General features: G+C 40.3%; 1 protein-coding gene across 3 annotated transcripts in view; it reads left to right on the top strand.

Annotated features, from left to right (window-relative positions):
• Positions 1-4,737: 4,737 nt before the first annotated feature.
• Positions 4,738-16,801, top strand: part of SLC30A9 (solute carrier family 30 member 9) — a 64,098-nt gene continuing 52,034 nt past the window's right edge. For all 3 annotated transcript variants that reach the window (XR_006172528.2, XM_042841786.2, XM_005300611.5), the window contains exons 1-4: positions 4,738-4,978; positions 7,563-7,721; positions 13,340-13,402; positions 16,616-16,715. Coding sequence is in view for 2 of the 3 variants with exons in the window: in XM_042841786.2 (XP_042697720.1) it covers positions 4,882-4,978; positions 7,563-7,721; positions 13,340-13,402; positions 16,616-16,715 (419 nt within the window). In the remaining variant the exon portion in view is untranslated. The remainder of the gene's footprint in view (positions 4,979-7,562; positions 7,722-13,339; positions 13,403-16,615; positions 16,716-16,801) is intronic.

The following is a 16,801-nucleotide window of genomic DNA, read 5'->3' as shown; positions in this document are numbered from 1 at the left end:
GGGAAGAACAAGAAGGAAAAGGCAGAAAGACAAACAGCAACTTAAAAAAAAGTCTATATAATGTTAATAATAAGAGCTAAGGAGCTCCTTGGGCTTTCTGTGATTACACAACCCAAGCAAACTCCGCTCTTGTTTATGACATTACCTGAATCCTCTGGATAGCCTTAAAGTCTTTTAGCTGAAAATTACTTATAATTTATTCTATATTAAAGTGCCATTGGAATAATATTTTTGGTGACTTTCACTTTGTACAAAACTGAGAGAGATTGATCTTGATCTGTTTAAAATGAAAACAGATTGTGGCCATGGGGGGTTACTTGGCCCAGCCTACCATGGTGGAGGATGCTGCAGTGTGTGAGGACTGAGTTCTAGCTCATCCGCCATTGCTGCTGCTTGGCTGAGCCACTTGACTGGCTTTTGAAGTTTTTACCTTCCCTGTTTCTATCTGTTACTTTTGTATATTAGCAATTTAGGGAAAATACCATATTTGGATATGTGCATGGGTCTCTCTCTACATCTGTCTGCATGTGTGTTTCTTGCTGGTATTAAATTTTATACTACCTATAACCGAGCAGTTTAACAGCCTGCCTTGGGTTTGTATTTAATTTTTTTTCTGTCTTGAAAATCTTTTTACTTTATTCTATTATCTTAATAAAGGGCACACTCCTCATTCTTGTAATTCTCATAATGCCTCCAAAGCAGAGAGAGAGGATGAAATCTATTGTGGCATCTAGGACTTTGATAGGTAGCATAAGGAAAACATCCATTGTACTACACTCCCTGCCACGATCCCCTCTTGCTGTTATGGTCAAAGAGGCAGTTCAATTAAGGTCTAATTTGACACACATTGAAATCAAGAAAAGTCTTTCCACTGACTCCAATGTATTTGGATCAGGCCCTTAGTGGACAAGATTTCTGTAACTACAGATCTTTGGCCCAGAGCTACAAAGCTGTTTAAACCCCAGACATCCCTGGTGAATGCTCTGACCACCGGACTAAAAGTTATAAGATGGACACCATCAAATCTTTTTGTGGCCATTTTGTGTGGAGTGAGGGAGGCACCTAACTTATTCTTGCAAGAAACTACCTAGGTGCGTAAGCCGCCTGACTCCAGGAGATGGGTTCCCTATTAACGGATCACTATGCAGAGAAAGGTGCCTCCCTACAGCCCAGACTTTGGCACCTGTTTCCATAAGGGGGCAGGGCTTAGCATACACCACTGTTGTCAACATCTCCCATTGGCTAGTCCCACCTAACATGTTGGCTTTTATTGACTACATTTTAAGGCACCTATCTCTCCACATTCATTGTATAGGGATCTTAGATTTCTAATTCAGGTTTTGTGAATAGTAGTGTTGTTCCTGTAATTTTCTAGGCATCTAAAAGTTAGGCCCTGCGACACTCTATGTTGCAATACTTAAATTCCTTTGTGGATCTGGTCCTTGGTTTTCCATTTTAACATGGAGTCAAGCCCTGCTATCCTTGGCGGTCCTTTCCCAAGCATAATTCGCAATGTAATAGAAACTTCTGTATTCCTTAATATGCAACCCAGATTTTTAACATCTTACACAAACGGTAGTTTGAAGTAATGGCCTAGAACATTGTAATGCTTTAGTAGCATCAAAGAACTGAAGACCTCTGATGGTGGTGTAATGGGTCCAACTTTCACTTTCTCATCTCATATTGGAGAAGACATTTGCAATGATCTTTTACAATAATCAGTTTGCTCTCTGGTCAAGGTATGACTTGAACACAAAATTTTTAGTATCTAAAACTGACTTCATATCCCGAGATACAAGCTTAAAATAACTATTCAAGAACTATTATTTATGTTGAGCATCATGGTTGAAATCCTGGCCCTATTAAATGAAATGAGAATTTTGCCACTGACTTCAGTGGGATCAGGATTTCACCCTAGGACTATAGCTATATCTATGCAGAGCTCACACGGGAGTTGCAGCAGCAGAGCATCAATATGAGAATTCCTCTCAGCATGGAGAAGTGTGCAGCCATCACCATGTGGAAGCTCATGAGTGGCTAGCCAGTTTGGTGTTGGTAAATAAAAGCTGTTGTCATGGAGACATGAGTTGCTATTGAGAGGGTACTGTCATAAAGCTTGGCAATGCGCAGGAGGTTACTGACAGCTTTGAACACCTGGCGTTTCCACATTGTATAGGGGCCACTGATGAGATCCTATTATCTATCCCACCACCACGCTTCAGAGTTCATCAGCAGAAAGGAATATTTCTCCATGAGCATGCAAAACCTGATTGATCTCCATTCTTGCAATAGCCACCAACTTGTCTGTGATGTTCCATCTTTTTTTGCTTCCTTCCTGCACCAAAATTATGAGTTCAAATATAGAAGAAGCAGAGACAGTAGGAAAATGAGAGTGGACTGTCCAGAGGTAACTTTTGCATTGCAGGAATGGCACATCAGAAAAAAATGTTTTAAAAACTGCCTCTTTCTCCTTTGGAATTTGAGTGAGACCCATCAGAGATTTCAAATGTTTGAATAATTCCTAGCCAGTCACATTCTTTCAGATATCTTTACACATAGGAGAATGCTTTCCCACAATATAGGGAACTTTTTCTTGTCAACCTTGTTTTCCCCTTTTAAATTTTTATTACTGGACCCCCTGCCAACATAGTAATAAGTCAGCTGAACATGAACGCACCAGTTTACACTCTAAATTATAGTGGAGAAAACCTATTCCACCTTTACTCTTTGCAGTTTACTCTAGTTTACAGCTAATTTAATGTTTAACTCCATTGCAGTACATCTGGTACTTAATGATAACAGCATCTGTTGCAGTACTAGGGATACCTTGGTATAGCAGTGATTGGGCTATTGGGAAGATGGGTGTTAATATCATTATTTCATCTAAGTATCTTAGTTCAGTCTGCCTTCACCATGCTTACAGGAATACTTAAATTGGCAACACCACTTGCAGGCAGTGAAAGAAGTTATGTGCCAGTGAAAATGCCCTTATTCAAAATCAAATTGGATATGCATAGTAATTCTCTTAAGTGTTCAACTGTGTTGTGGATTATCAGATAAATTAATTATCCAACTCCATTGCCAAGTTTATTTTCTGATTAGATTCATGAGCATGGTCCCCACAGTGATGCAGACCAAGAGAAGTAAACCAAAGAATATTTGGCACAGTTATATAAATGAAAATCTAAGACATTTTGGAACTTCCTCAAAGTTGTCAAAAGGCTTCCATGAAAACATAATCTGATTTCAGTGGGATTACTTAAATGCTTAAATTAAGTACATGTGTTTGCAGGAATGGGGCCTATTTTAAAATAAGACCAACAGAAGCAGGAGAGGGAACTCAGAGAGGGAAAAGGGTATGATGAGGGTGAGAACAATGTGATTATGCAATCAGTGGGGAGGTTAGTGCATGCATCCTGAAAGTGAATTTTGTTTATATTCATTTGTTCATTTTATTAAAGCCATAGCTGTAACCTTAAAACAGTAAGTTTTGAGAGAGACTTCAAGCAGGAGAAGGTGGAGCTGTGGCAGAAAAGATCAATAAAACTTCTATGTACTTATTTTCAGTATTTAGTATGATAATTTAAGCAGATTTCAAACATTACAAAATTGATTAATTAATTGTTGCTGTTGGTTGTTGTTATTATTATTTGCAGCAGCATAGTCTGGCAGACAAAGATTGGTCTGAGTAACAGGAACTCCTGACTTTGAATTCAGTCTCTGGCACTGATTTGCTCTGTGGCAGTAGGCATGTGATATAAACTTGCTGCTTCAGGTTCCTGGACTGTAAAATGGTAATATTATACTTACCTGCCATTCAGAAGATTAATTATTTAAGGTTGTGTATATCTCTGAATTATACTAAGTGTTACTGTTTGAATATTAAAATATGAAAAACCTACATTACATTAACATTGACAAAAACAAAGGTGTCAGCCCTATTGTAACTAGTGACTGTAATACACCAGGATACAGCAGAGGACAATGCAATAAAAAAGCAATGCTATACCACTGAAAAAAATGTTAGGGTACAAGCCTGGGTAACTTTAATCGTGAGAAAAGTGTAGTCACCTTATTGTCTTAATAGTTATAGAACTGAATTTATAATGAAAATGAGGGAAGCAGCCACTCCAACTGCGCATTAGCGATTAATGACAGGGGCTCTGAGCCTGATCACACACGCATTTCTTTAAGTTTATGCACCTGATTAGTTCCACTGACACCAGTGGGGCAGCCCCCTTGGGAAATGTTATGCGCCTGGCAGATCCACGACCCCGTTATCGATGACAGACACACGAAAGAGCAGCCAGGCTGTGAACTGTTACTGGGCCTTTCCAAACCCTAACAAATTAAGCTTTTTTTTCTGGGTAAAGGGGTATGTGAGTATATTAGAGCAGGGTAAATTTCTACCCTCCGAACAAAACCCCTCGCGTTCGTCAATTAATTTTACGGTGCTGCGCGTGGTAGGTGGTTCCGGTGCCTTTCCCACGACCTAACAGCGAAGATTAGCCAGACCGGATTAGAACCTGGCACCCCCTCCTTTCCTGGGCAGCTGCGCTAATCAATGCGCCACCCAGTCAACCGGCCAAACAGCCTCTTCTTGGCATTCGAGGCGAGCGCGCGCCCCTCCTAGCGCTTGCGCGTTCACGAGGAAGGCGGCGTGCGTCTGTCCGGGGTCCGGCACCGTTTTACATCCGGGTCCCGCAACTCCTCCCTCTCCCGCCGCCGCTCTGGGCGCTTCGGGGGCCGCCCCCCCACCGGCTGGCCGGCGCCGGGCGCTCCAATGAGAGCGGCTGCCTCTCCCTGCCTCGCGGAGCCAGGCGGCGCCGGCCGGAGCCCGAGTCCCGGCCCTGCGTGGGCGAGTCCGGCCAGCAGGCGAGGATGATGCCGGCTCTGGCCGCCCAGAGGCGGGGATGGCGCTGCCTCTACCGGCTGTACCTGCGGTGCCAGGCGGCGCAGCTCAGCCGGGTCTGCCACGGTGAGTGGGGGCTGGCGGGGAAGCCGGGCCCTCCAGCCCCCTTTCCCCGGCCGCCGCCCACTTTGCCCAGACCCACTGATGACACGGCTCTCCTAGGGCGCCTCCCACCCCCCCACCTTACCCCTCCTACACGGCCACGCTGCCAGACCCTCAGCGTAGCCTCCCCCTGTGATCTGGGCTCCCCGCAGTCCCCCCCATACAGTGCCGCCCCAAAGCCCCCCATATCTTATCCCATATTCTATTTCCAAAATCCCCTTAAAACCTTCTGTCTCTCCCACTCCATGATCCATCATATTCCCACAATTTGCCAAAACCTGGTGCTCTTCAATTACACTCCCATATTCCCGTTTGTTCCTTATCCTCACCACTTCAATGCTCCTCTCACCAGCTCGGCGTCTCTCCAAGGTCCCATCATAATTCATATTTCATAGCCCTTAGCCTGTCTCACTTTTTGTCTGTCCACTGTGCTAAAGGGAGCACCCCCAATGTTTTCTCATCTTGACCTCTGTCATTTAAAAATTGCCTGTTTGCTGTGTTGCAAATAGCCTCTCCCACCTATTCCCTGTTGAAATTGACTGAAGTAATCAGTGTGGGATGAGGCAAAAAGTGGACAATAAAAGTACTGGATAATAAACTGGAGGAAACAGTCCTGCACTGAATGTTAAGGGGGATAAACTAATGTGACTTAAGAGGTCTTTTTTGTATCTGAACTTCTATGAAAAGGAAGTAGTTGAGTAAATTTCATGACGACTTCCTGTAGATCAGGTTCTTAATCATTGTGATGTCTAGGGCCACATTGGCAACTTGCGGAAACCCAATATTTTTAATAAAAATTCATTTATATATTTTCTTGTATGATGGGCAGAAGTTTCAGAAATTGCTTGTCCTTTGAGTTCACTAGCAATAAAAACCTGCAGCTGGTCAGTTTTATGATCATGTCGTAGTGGGAGAAGAGCTTCTTTGGGTATGCCTACGTAGCATTTTAGGGCGATCCTCCCAACCCTGGTCAATAGCGCTAGCTCTAAATATAGCACTTTGAACTAGTTAGTTTCTTGCGTTTGTAGAATCCATATAATTCTTTTCATATAGCTGTTTTCTCCAAAACACATGCTGTACTGCTGTTTTATATAAAAGCTGCCTAGGACTCTTGAGTAAACTTTCCAGTGTATATCACAGACAGTTTCTGAAAATAAACACAATAGTTTGAAGCAAGAATGTAATGGCTGAATTATTTTAGTCCGTTATCAAGAGGTTTCCTCTTTGAATGTGAAATGTAGATACATTCAAAATACAGTTGGGTTTAAAAGCATGCATTTGTCAAGTACCATAAAGTGTTGTTTCTGTAATTTCTTAATTTATTAGACATGTGTTTAGCAGAGCATATTGAACATTGGCATGGTATTTAAAGGCCTTTTGTTATCTGAATCACTTTGACATTAATGTAACTTACGTATATTTTGTGTACAGTACCTTTATATTCAGATGTATCTGTTCTAGCTGTAGTGGAACATAATGTATGTAAAAAGCTGTAAGGAATTTTTATGGAGCGCATGCTTTTACCAAACAATCTCTATGATTGTGTTGTGAGATGACTTGTGTAATAATAATGTAGTCCTCTGTTTAATGTCCAGTTATATGCAATGCAAGTAAGATAAGCAGTACTTGATTTTATAAGTATTTCCCAAAGACACCACACCAGCTTTTTTTTTTTTTTTTTTTTTTTTTTTTTTAAAATAGGTGGTTGCATTTCAATGGTGGATGAAGTTATGTTTGCAGAGAAGATATATGCATTTTATGTGTCGATGCTTTGCTTGCTTATGTTGCTTAACAGAAGTTGGCTGCTAATGCTGATGGACCAGAACTGTGTTCAGTAAATTTGGTATACTGTGGGACAGTCTTTTAACACTAGCAATTGCCTGGTAAAGGTGGTGTCTCTGCAAACACAGAGAAAATGTTTGTGTGTAATATTTATATATCACACTGTAAATCACACTTTAATTGTGGCTTATATGTTGTGGGTTGAGATATTACACCTGAATTGCAGACATCTATTACATATTTAGTCCATTAAAATATTTGTTTTTGGGTGTAGGGAGTGGAATTAAAGGACAAAACTGTTAGGATTATCTTGCTAATAGTTTTGCAGTGTATGCCATTGTCATTCTACTGTAATATCCTCTCTGACTGCCAAGTATTTTGGTCATTATAAAGATGGTTTTGTGCAGAGGGTGATTAAAATAGGGTTTATTCGAGCAGTAAGACAATCTTAAAGTAGCTTTCTGTTAGATAACTAAGAAACTCTCATGCAGTGTTTCAAAGGACTAGGATATGTGAGAAATTTAGCAAAACATATGAAAGTATATTTGTGTGTTAAAATGCTTGAGGAGAAGACAGGAGAAGCTTGGGAAATTGGTGAAAGGACTAGTTTTAGCTGTGTAGAGTTTACGAAATTCGAGCACACAGGTAAAATGGGCAAAAATATTTATTAAAAGCTAATTTCCATAACTAATCTTGGCAACTCCTATTGAAACACACTTTCTCTTTTCTTCTCAAACTGATATGTGTAAAACTTTTTTCTTCTCAGGGTGGCCAGGCTCAATGAAATGTGGAAGTCTCTCTCACATACTGCCATGCAGTCATCTACCAGTCCAATCACTGAGTCAAGTGAGAGTTTACACCTCTGATGGTCAGAAAAAAGGTCCTGTACCAGGTCCTGAAGGAGCTGTGCACAAACCTGGAACAGGTCTGTGTGCTTTACATTTGTTTCGTGAATGTATGGGATGTGGTTCTTACCTGTTTTATATTTAAAAGGAGCACATATACTAGAGCATTTATTCAGCAAATGATTGTTAGTTTGCCTTGTGCAATTAAAAACAAATCACAGTGTAGAACTGCATGTATTATGCTACAGCTGCAGAATTTGGAAATAGTCAAACCTCCCTCCGTATATCAAGACTTCCAGTGAATGAGCATGGGTAAAAACTTAGATTTCCTTTTTGTAAATATATGTTAAACGATAAATGTTGGGGAGAGACAGGATGGCTCAAGGGATAGATAATGGGATGCCTCTACAGTTTAACAATCTGCCCCTGTTTAGTTACTTGTATACAATGAGTTGGTGCTAAAGATTGAATTGGCATAAAAATTGAACATGCTGATTAGTAGTAATTCCTTTCCCTCATGCTTGAGGCAAAATGGTGAGAAAGCTTAACCTGCTGTTTAAGCTGTTGATGTTCTGAGTATAGAGGATTTCATCCTGTAGAATTGTTAATCCGGCAATGTCCACAAATACAAAATTATGTAACATTTAATATGGTGGAGAAGCCCACAGGCAACTTTTACTGTTGTGAAACTGGATGGCCCTGGAATTCCTACTGGAGAACTCTTCCCTACAGTTGCTTGAAGGTCTTATTTTTTTTCAGTCTTAAGCCAGATGTCTCATATTCCTGGTAGGACAGGAGCACTACCAATTCTGAGTACTTCCGTTCAAGCTGGTGACGGCACCAAAGCGCTTCACGAAAGTCATCTCTGTGGGGGCGGCCCAGATGAGGCACAATGGCCGCACCATCTTCCTGTATCTAGATGATTGGCTACTAATGAGTAGATCATGTCAGGAGGTCCAGTTGGTGATCCTTGTCTTATTGCACCTTCTGACATCACTGGGGGTCTGTGTAAACAGAGAAAATTCCACTTTGTCTCCTACAAGGACTATAGATTTTTATCGGAGTGACCTAGAGTCATCCTCAGGAAAAGCCTACCTTATAGACTGATTTCAGGCTATTCATAGCCTGATAAATCAAGTCACCCTCAAATCTTGCACCACAATCAGGGTCTGCCTTTTCCTACTAGGCCATATGGCGCTGTGTACATACAAAACACTCAAGTATCAGAGGGGTAGCCGACTTAGTCTGAATCTGTAAAAAGCAACAGAGGGTCCTGTGGCACCTTTAAGACTAACAGAAGTATTGGGAGCATAAGCTTTCGTGGGTAAGAACCTCACTTCTTCAGATACAAAACACTGGTTGCCAGACTCTGCATTTGCTACCTGTAGGCCTGGCTTCAGTTTGTTTATTCAACAGACAAGGACAACATGAATACCAGTGTAACAATCCCACCAAAAGTCAGAGCCTCTCTCGTTTGGTGGATGAAACTAGACCAGGTACAAGTGTGAGTTTCCTTTCTTCCATCCATCCCTGACACAATCCTAATCACGGGTGCATCATTCATAATATGGGGACCACATATCATAGAATCATAGAATGTCAGGATTGGAAGGGACCTCAGGAGGTCATCTAGTCCAACCCCCTGCTCAAAGCAGGACCAATCCCCAGACAGATTTTTGCCCCAGATCCTTTAATAGCCCCCTTAAGGATTGAACTTACAACCCTGGGTTTAGCAGGCCAATGCTCAAACCACTGAGCTATCCCTCCCCCCAATCACACTACACATGCATGGTACGTGGTCCCCATGGGAGGCCAGATTGCATATAAATCTTCTGGAGATGAGGGCAATTTTTCTAGCCTGCAACATATTTTTCTCCCTCATAAGCTCTCCCCACATCCAAATAATGTCGGTGACGGGGCTTTTTATGTAAACAAACAGGGTGGAGAAAAATCTCTTCCTCTGAGTATAAATGAAGTGACTTACCTACCAGATGTGCAGAATACTCTGGCGGATTATCTCAGTAGGTACTTCTCCATAGACCATGAGTGGGAAATACACAATTCCCTCTTGACTGAAATCTTCACTGAGTGGATAACACCATCTTGGGACCTATTCTCCTCACAATCAAGCAAGAAATTCAACCTCTGTTGTTCCAGAGCATCATTAGGTTGAGACTCCAGGGATGATGCCCTTGTGTTATTCTGGATGGACCATCTGAGGCAGGGGTCGGCAACCTACGGCATGCGTGCCAAACACGGCACGCGAGCTGATTTTGAGTGGCACGCTGCCTGCCTGGTGAGAGGAGGAGGAGGAGGGGCAGAGGGGCCGGAAAGTGCCATGCTGGGGGAAGAAGCGGAGGAGGAGGGAAGTTTGGCTGCTGCAGGACCAAGCTTCTGCCTCCTGCCCCGGCAGGGGAGAGTGGGGGGAGGGGGATCTTTTAACTCAGGACAAAGGATCTTTTAACTCAAGGCAAAGGCAGGATCAGACATCCCAACCCAGACCTTAATCTCATGGCCTGGTAGTTGGATGGTCATCAGATTTGGAATGTTCATGGTCTGAGGCCATCCACACTATCCTTAATAACAGCAGAAAAATGTCCACTAGAAAATGCTGTTTATCTAAATGGAGGTGTTTCTATATCTGGCCACAACGGAATCAGTTATCACCAGAATCAGCAGGTGTCCTTGTCATTTTAGACTATCTTCTATCCTTCAAAATGTCAGAGCTTTTTTTTAAGTTTGCTGCCAGGTGGACTTTCAGCTGTCAATGCCTTTCATCCTCCAGTGGAAGACCACTCTATCTTACTCACCCAATTCAATTCTTGAAAGGTCTCATTAGGACCTTCCTGTTGGTGATGAAACCCACACCACCATGGGACTTCAGCTTGGTGCTGTCAGCTCTTACCAGATCACCTTTTGAATCAATGGCCACATGCTCCATGTCACACCTCTCCATGAAGGTTGCCATCACATTGGCTATGTGGGTGAGCAAACTGGGAGCACTCGTTTTAAACCTACAGTATGCCATATTTCATAGAGAAAAGATCTCCCTTCATCGCCGCCTGAAATTGATCCCCAAAGTTATTTTAGAGTTTCACATGAACCAGCCTCTTCGCTTACTGATATTCTGCCCAAAGCCTCCTCTTTCCAGCAAGAAAGAAGCTGCACTTCCTCCATTGCAAACGGATCTTGGCCTCTTCTCCGCAAAGAACAAAAGCAGTTAGGAAAACACGAAGACCATTTGTCACAATAGCAGAGCAATGGTGAGGGCATGTTATCAGCACAGAAACTCTCTAAGTGGATCTCTGGATACATATTTCTGTGTAATCAGTTGGCATGTATTTTTCCCCTGAATGGGGTGAGGGCCCACTCTGTGAGCACACAAAGAACCTCAATGGCATCTCTTTGAGAAGTACCAAGTACTTGATATTTGTAAGACCTCTACCTGGAGGTCCATCCATGTCTTTATGAAGCATTATGCTCTGGTCTAGGCTTCCTCAGCATCTGCAGCTGTGGGGACAGCAGTGTTAGACATCCATACCAACTGCATCCTCGTACCCTCCACTTATTTCAGTACTGCTTACCAATCAACCATGTGTGCAATATACATAGGGACCAGTGCTTGAAGAAATGGAGGTTACTTACCTGTAATTGAGGTTCTTCGAGATGTGTAGTTCTTATTTATATTCCACTACCTGCCCTCCTTCCCTTCTGCTTCATATCCTGTCTGATTCACGGTAAGAAGGAACTGGAGAGGCATCGGTCCACTCTGCCCTTTATGCCTTTAATTGCGAGAACAGGGAGAGCAACTGCTTATGTGCGGATCAACAGACGCTACTTGCTACAAATCTCCTGTCTCAGGCATGTGGAGCACATGTGTATTCACATGTGGAATACAGATAGGGACCACACATCTCCAAGAACCTCTAGTTACAAGTAAGTAATCTCAGTTTTTAGTGATTATGTCCTTAGGTAAGTCTGTCAACCTTTTTGAGCCTCCATTTCCCTATAAGTAAAAAATGGGATATTTTCCTACCTGACTGGGCATTCTGAAGATTAATTTATTAATGTTTAAAGGGCATCTCAACCTCTGTCCATCCAAAGATCAGCAGTTCTGAATTCTAATACTCCATTCTTTTCTTATTGGCTCATTGTGTTTTTTGTCAAGTCTCCAGAGCAGGGTAATATATTTTAAAAGGGTACTTAATGCTGTCTGAACAGTCAAATATAAATCTTGACATTTTGATGTGTAATTATTTTTTTCGTATGAAAGTTTATGGCATAACCTTTCATTAAATAATGTCACTGAGCTACGTTTTTGAACAAGAAAAAATTTATCTGTACAATAGAAGGTGACTTCTGGCAAACTGGAAGCAAATATGCCAGACAATCTTGTCTGTGTATATGAAGAACGATAGTTTGTCAATGCCCATTGTTTTTAAGTATGATGAGAAATGAACAGCAAAGAGTATCTTATTTATTTTGAACCTTTTTTTAACATTGGTGTTCTTCAGGCTATCCAGAGAGCAGGTAACACTTTTCAACAGGAAGAAAAGGGCTGAGTTATTTTTAGGCTTTTCCAAACTCACTTGCTGCAAGATTAGTGCAAATACATTAGAAACTGTTTTGTGTTTTACTGTTACCTCGGTCTTTCCAAAATAATATACTCAGACCATGTTAGACCTTCTTGGTAGTTCCTGTCATATCTAATGGCTACGTGCTTGACTTAAGAGTAGTTGTGTGGCCTTAGCTTCAAGAATATTTGACTTTTGAATAATTCAAATCAGATGTTAAGTCAGGAGCCTCTCATTAAGCAACATAGACCTACTTGAAGAATCCTTAAGGTCTTCTGAGTACTCCAAATTGCTTCAGTTTCAATAAAATTAGTTTTAATTTTGCTAATGACAGCAGATGTGTGGCAAACATCCAGTGCTAGAGTACTAAACACAATGTTAGATCTGTTATTGGAATCATAAGGATTTTATTCTGATGATACAGTGAGTTTAGATGATGATTTTCAAAATAAATATTCAGACATGCATTTGAACTATCTGATAGCTTGCATTTGGAATTTGAAATGTTAATATACTTCTGTTGTCCAGTTTCAACAGAAATTCATGACACAAGAAAATCTATGGATTTTGATTTTTCACAAGCTACTGTGTTCTTCAAAATCTTAGCTCTTTTGTTTAAAATGTTTCCAGGTCTTCAGATGGTTTTTAATCTGTAAACCAAAGCATTTGTGATATTTTCTGCAGACAGAAAATATACAGTTTTAGACTTCATTATCTTACTAATGGGGTAGTAACTGCAAACCTCAATTCTTACTGCTTACGGGTAAAATTTTGCATCAAGTTTGTCCAGAACTATAAAGATGCAGCTGAAAACATTTTGATTCATGACCATTTTCGAATAGCTTATAATACAGTGAAAACCCGAACAACTTTGTTGAATATCAAATTTCAACTTTCATTGTTTAAATTAATGTGTATTAATATTTATACATTATCTAATTCACATTATATGAGAATATTCACAAATACAGTACAATGAGCTAAAAGTGGTAAATTTTTAATTCACATGATAGTAATATAACTTTATGCAATTTTCTGCTGGCCTGCTAACAATAGTCTTTTATTTTATTTAATTATAATTGTTTACATGTATCAGCAGTGAGGGTTTTTTTATTTTTTTACAGCACGGGATACCAGCAGTGCAGGCCAAAAACCACTTTTATTGCAAGAGCCAATCCAAGTAAAAGGTAAACATGTATGTTATGTTGCAATGGTACAGTTGTTAGGCTGTGGTGTTTCCTTTTAAGGTATCTTTCCGACTTTAGAAGTTATGAGACTTGGAGGAAATCATCTTTGAACATTAGGAGGCCCATGAGTAAGTAGGAAGTGTGTAAGATAGTTTGTGTCTTGGGCTTACTTACATACACATTTGTGGAAAAACACTCACATATCAACTTTCCATTTGGTGTCTGTTTCTTTTAGAGAATGTCTTCTGAAAATAGTACTACTCAGAGATGGAGTGAATAATTAGAAATAGTGTTGCTGCCAAAAGTGTGGCTTTAACTACCACTTTAAGCTGATAAATCTATATATCAGCTGATGAACTATGATTTGTCTCCCTTCATCCAGTCTAGTATCTCAGCCTGTCTTTCATCTCTTCATGGATGTCCAGTCAACATCTTAAACTCAGCGTGGCCAAAACTGAGATTTTTGATCTCTTCCCCCACTCCTAGCCTCAAGCCCTCCTTTCTCCCCTTTCTCTTATCATGATGAGAAACATTTAAGAATGCTGCAGCTAAAACACCTTGGCTTGTCATTCTGACCGTGTCAGCCCCTTTCTTCCAGGGGTTCCCTTTTCACACTTGCTTCCTTGTCTTTAAGACCTGCCATAAGTTAACTTCAGCCTACCTAGCTGATATAACTTATTGTCATGTTGACTGCTGCCTTATCTCCACCAGTACTCCTAGTCGTTGCTACTTACTGGTCATCTTCTTCCTTAACCACCTCTGTGCTTTTAACTACTCAGCACCTTATGCATGGGGAAAAACTCCCTGATAAAATCTGAATTGTTGTACTTTATATTCCTTTAAATCCTTTAAGACTTGCCTCTGCTCAATACCTACAAAACTCAGGCTGCTGATCCTGGCTAGACAGGTGACACTCTGCCTGTTCCTCCTCTCTCCTCTTCTACTTCCTTACTCTAAGCCCAGTTAACACTCACTTCTCCCCTCTTCCCCCATCTACAGTACATGTAATTAACAAAGCGGTTCATTTGCTTGTATGTTCTGTTCATATCCTCTAACCTTCATCAGTTTGGGCCTATTGTTGCTCAGGAAAGGTGTGTTTTGTATAAAGAGATAGCTAATTTACTGTAAAGCAAACAGACCCACAACTTTTTCCTAGTGAAAAAGGGTGAGGATTCCCTCTTTTGTATTTGTATGATGCTCAGCTCAATGGGGCTGTATAGGTCTTTAGGCACAATTGTATCCTAAATATTTACTATTACAAATAGTAATGAAATAACAAAGCACTGAAAACGCTTAAAGGGGACGCTCTTCACCGTAAAATTTGTGTGATGTTTGGTGGGTTATATTTTAAAGAATTAAAAAAAAATGTTTTTTATTACATTACTGTGGAAACTTAAAATTGACATTATTTTTCAAATTTGTCTTTTATTTTGAAATATTGAGTGGATACTTTGTGACCTTTTGCTAATCTATAACCCAAGATATTAAAGTTAATAAACTTTTTCAAGGGTTAGTTTAAAGAAAAAAAATTAAAGCATGCAAGAGCCATTTTCTCTATTTGACAATTGTTCTCTTCCATTGCACTGCCCAAGCAACTCTTTGGTAGTGTCCATTAGATCCAAAGAGATCATGATGCAGCACATACTATTAGATGCTGAAAATTTACTTTAAAACAGTGTTGTAGATTAAAAAACCCACTGGATGCCATAAATACACCAGAATTTTTGTAAATAAATGCTGAAATTTGTAATGCCTGTGGGTTACTTGGTGTCAGCTGAAACTTTTTGCTTCAAAGCTTCCAGAATTCAGACCAGAAAGAAGGCACACATGTTAACATTGAGGATAGTTAACCATTGGAACAAGTTAGCAAGAAATGTGGATTTTTAATCACTTGAAGACTTTAAATCAGGACTAGATATCTTTCTAAAAGATATGCTGTAGCTCCAACAAAAGTTGTGGGCTTGATGCAGGAATTACAGGGTGAAGACTTAAGACCTCTGTTATGGAGGAGGTCAGACTAGAATCCTAGAGGTCTCTTCTGGCCTTAATCTGTGAATTGTAAATTTTCAAAGATCTCTGTTCTCCTTTAATACACCTAATATCCTTCATCAACTGTAACTATTCTTTAATGGCAACCTGCCTAACATATTAACAAAAGTAAACTGAATAGTGATTTTAAAATTAAAAATCACTGTAAGGATGTTGTACTTGGGTGACAAGCAGCCAAGAATGGCATAACTGAAAGTAAGGGTACATCTACACTACAGGGGGGAGTCGATTTAAGATACGCAAATTCAGCTACGTGAATAGCGTAGCTGAATTCGACGTATCGCAGCCGACTTACCCCGCTGTGAGGACGGCGGCAAAATTGACTTCTGCGGCTTTCTGTCGGCGCTTACTCCCACCTCCGCTGGTGGAGTAAGAGCGTCGATTCGGGGATCGATTGTCGCGTCCCGATGGGACGCGATAAATCAATCCCCGAGAGGTCGATTTCTACCCGCCGATTCAGGCGGGTAGTGTAGACCTAGCCTAAGATACATTTGCATTTAAAATTGTATATGTTCTCATGGTCTCCTGCTTGTGCATCAAATTCTAAAAAGATTATAGTAGAATCTCCTAGGTAGATGCTACATATAAATAAGGAATGTGTACTTTTAATTGTTCTACAGTCCACAAAGCACAGTATGGCAATTTGAAGAGAGAGAGCTCTGGAAAGTACTAGGTGGAGTATTTAAAAAATAAAAAAGCGGAGGGTACAGTCTGTTTCAGTTCTGGTTTAGTTCTGAAAAGATCAGTAGCAATAGCAAAATAATTAACTACTGAGATTAGAAAATAATTTGCTAAGTCTTTGGCCACCAGTGACTGAGTAGAATGTTTATATCTGCTTTTTTTGTTGCCAGAATAGCAATTTTTATTATATTAAATGACAAAATTAAGTTAAATTACTCTGTTCTTAACTATGTTTATTTCCATTCTGTCCAGAAAATTAATTTTTCTATCAGAGTACCTTCCTCTTTTACTTCTCTTGTTAAACCTCTTTATCCCAGAATCCCTGGCAGGAAGGAAGAATTTACATGTCTCCATTTAAATGGGGTAAATTCACTATTTCCCATGATTTCACGGAGGGCTAAATTGTCTTTCAGGGCCTATACTGTAGCATGCTCAATATGACTTTTAATTGCACTTAATAATACTTTTTTTTTTTTTTTTTAGTTAAAGCAGTTCTTAAAAAGAGAGAGTATGGACCAAAATACACACAAAATAATTTCATCACTGGTGTCAGAGCAATAAATGAGTTCTGTCTTAAATCCAGGTACAGTAGTTTAAGTGAGTTAAAGTATAATTGTCTATATATTTTTGACTTGTTTGAATGTGTTTCAGAAGTGAAGAATGGCTTAG

Source organism: Chrysemys picta, chromosome 5 (genome assembly GCF_011386835.1).
Source record: "Chrysemys picta bellii isolate R12L10 chromosome 5, ASM1138683v2, whole genome shotgun sequence".
NCBI classification, from domain to species: Eukaryota; Metazoa; Chordata; order Testudines; family Emydidae; genus Chrysemys; species Chrysemys picta.
Note: the sequence above shows the minus strand (reverse complement) of the source record. Positions and strands in the feature narration are given on the sequence as shown.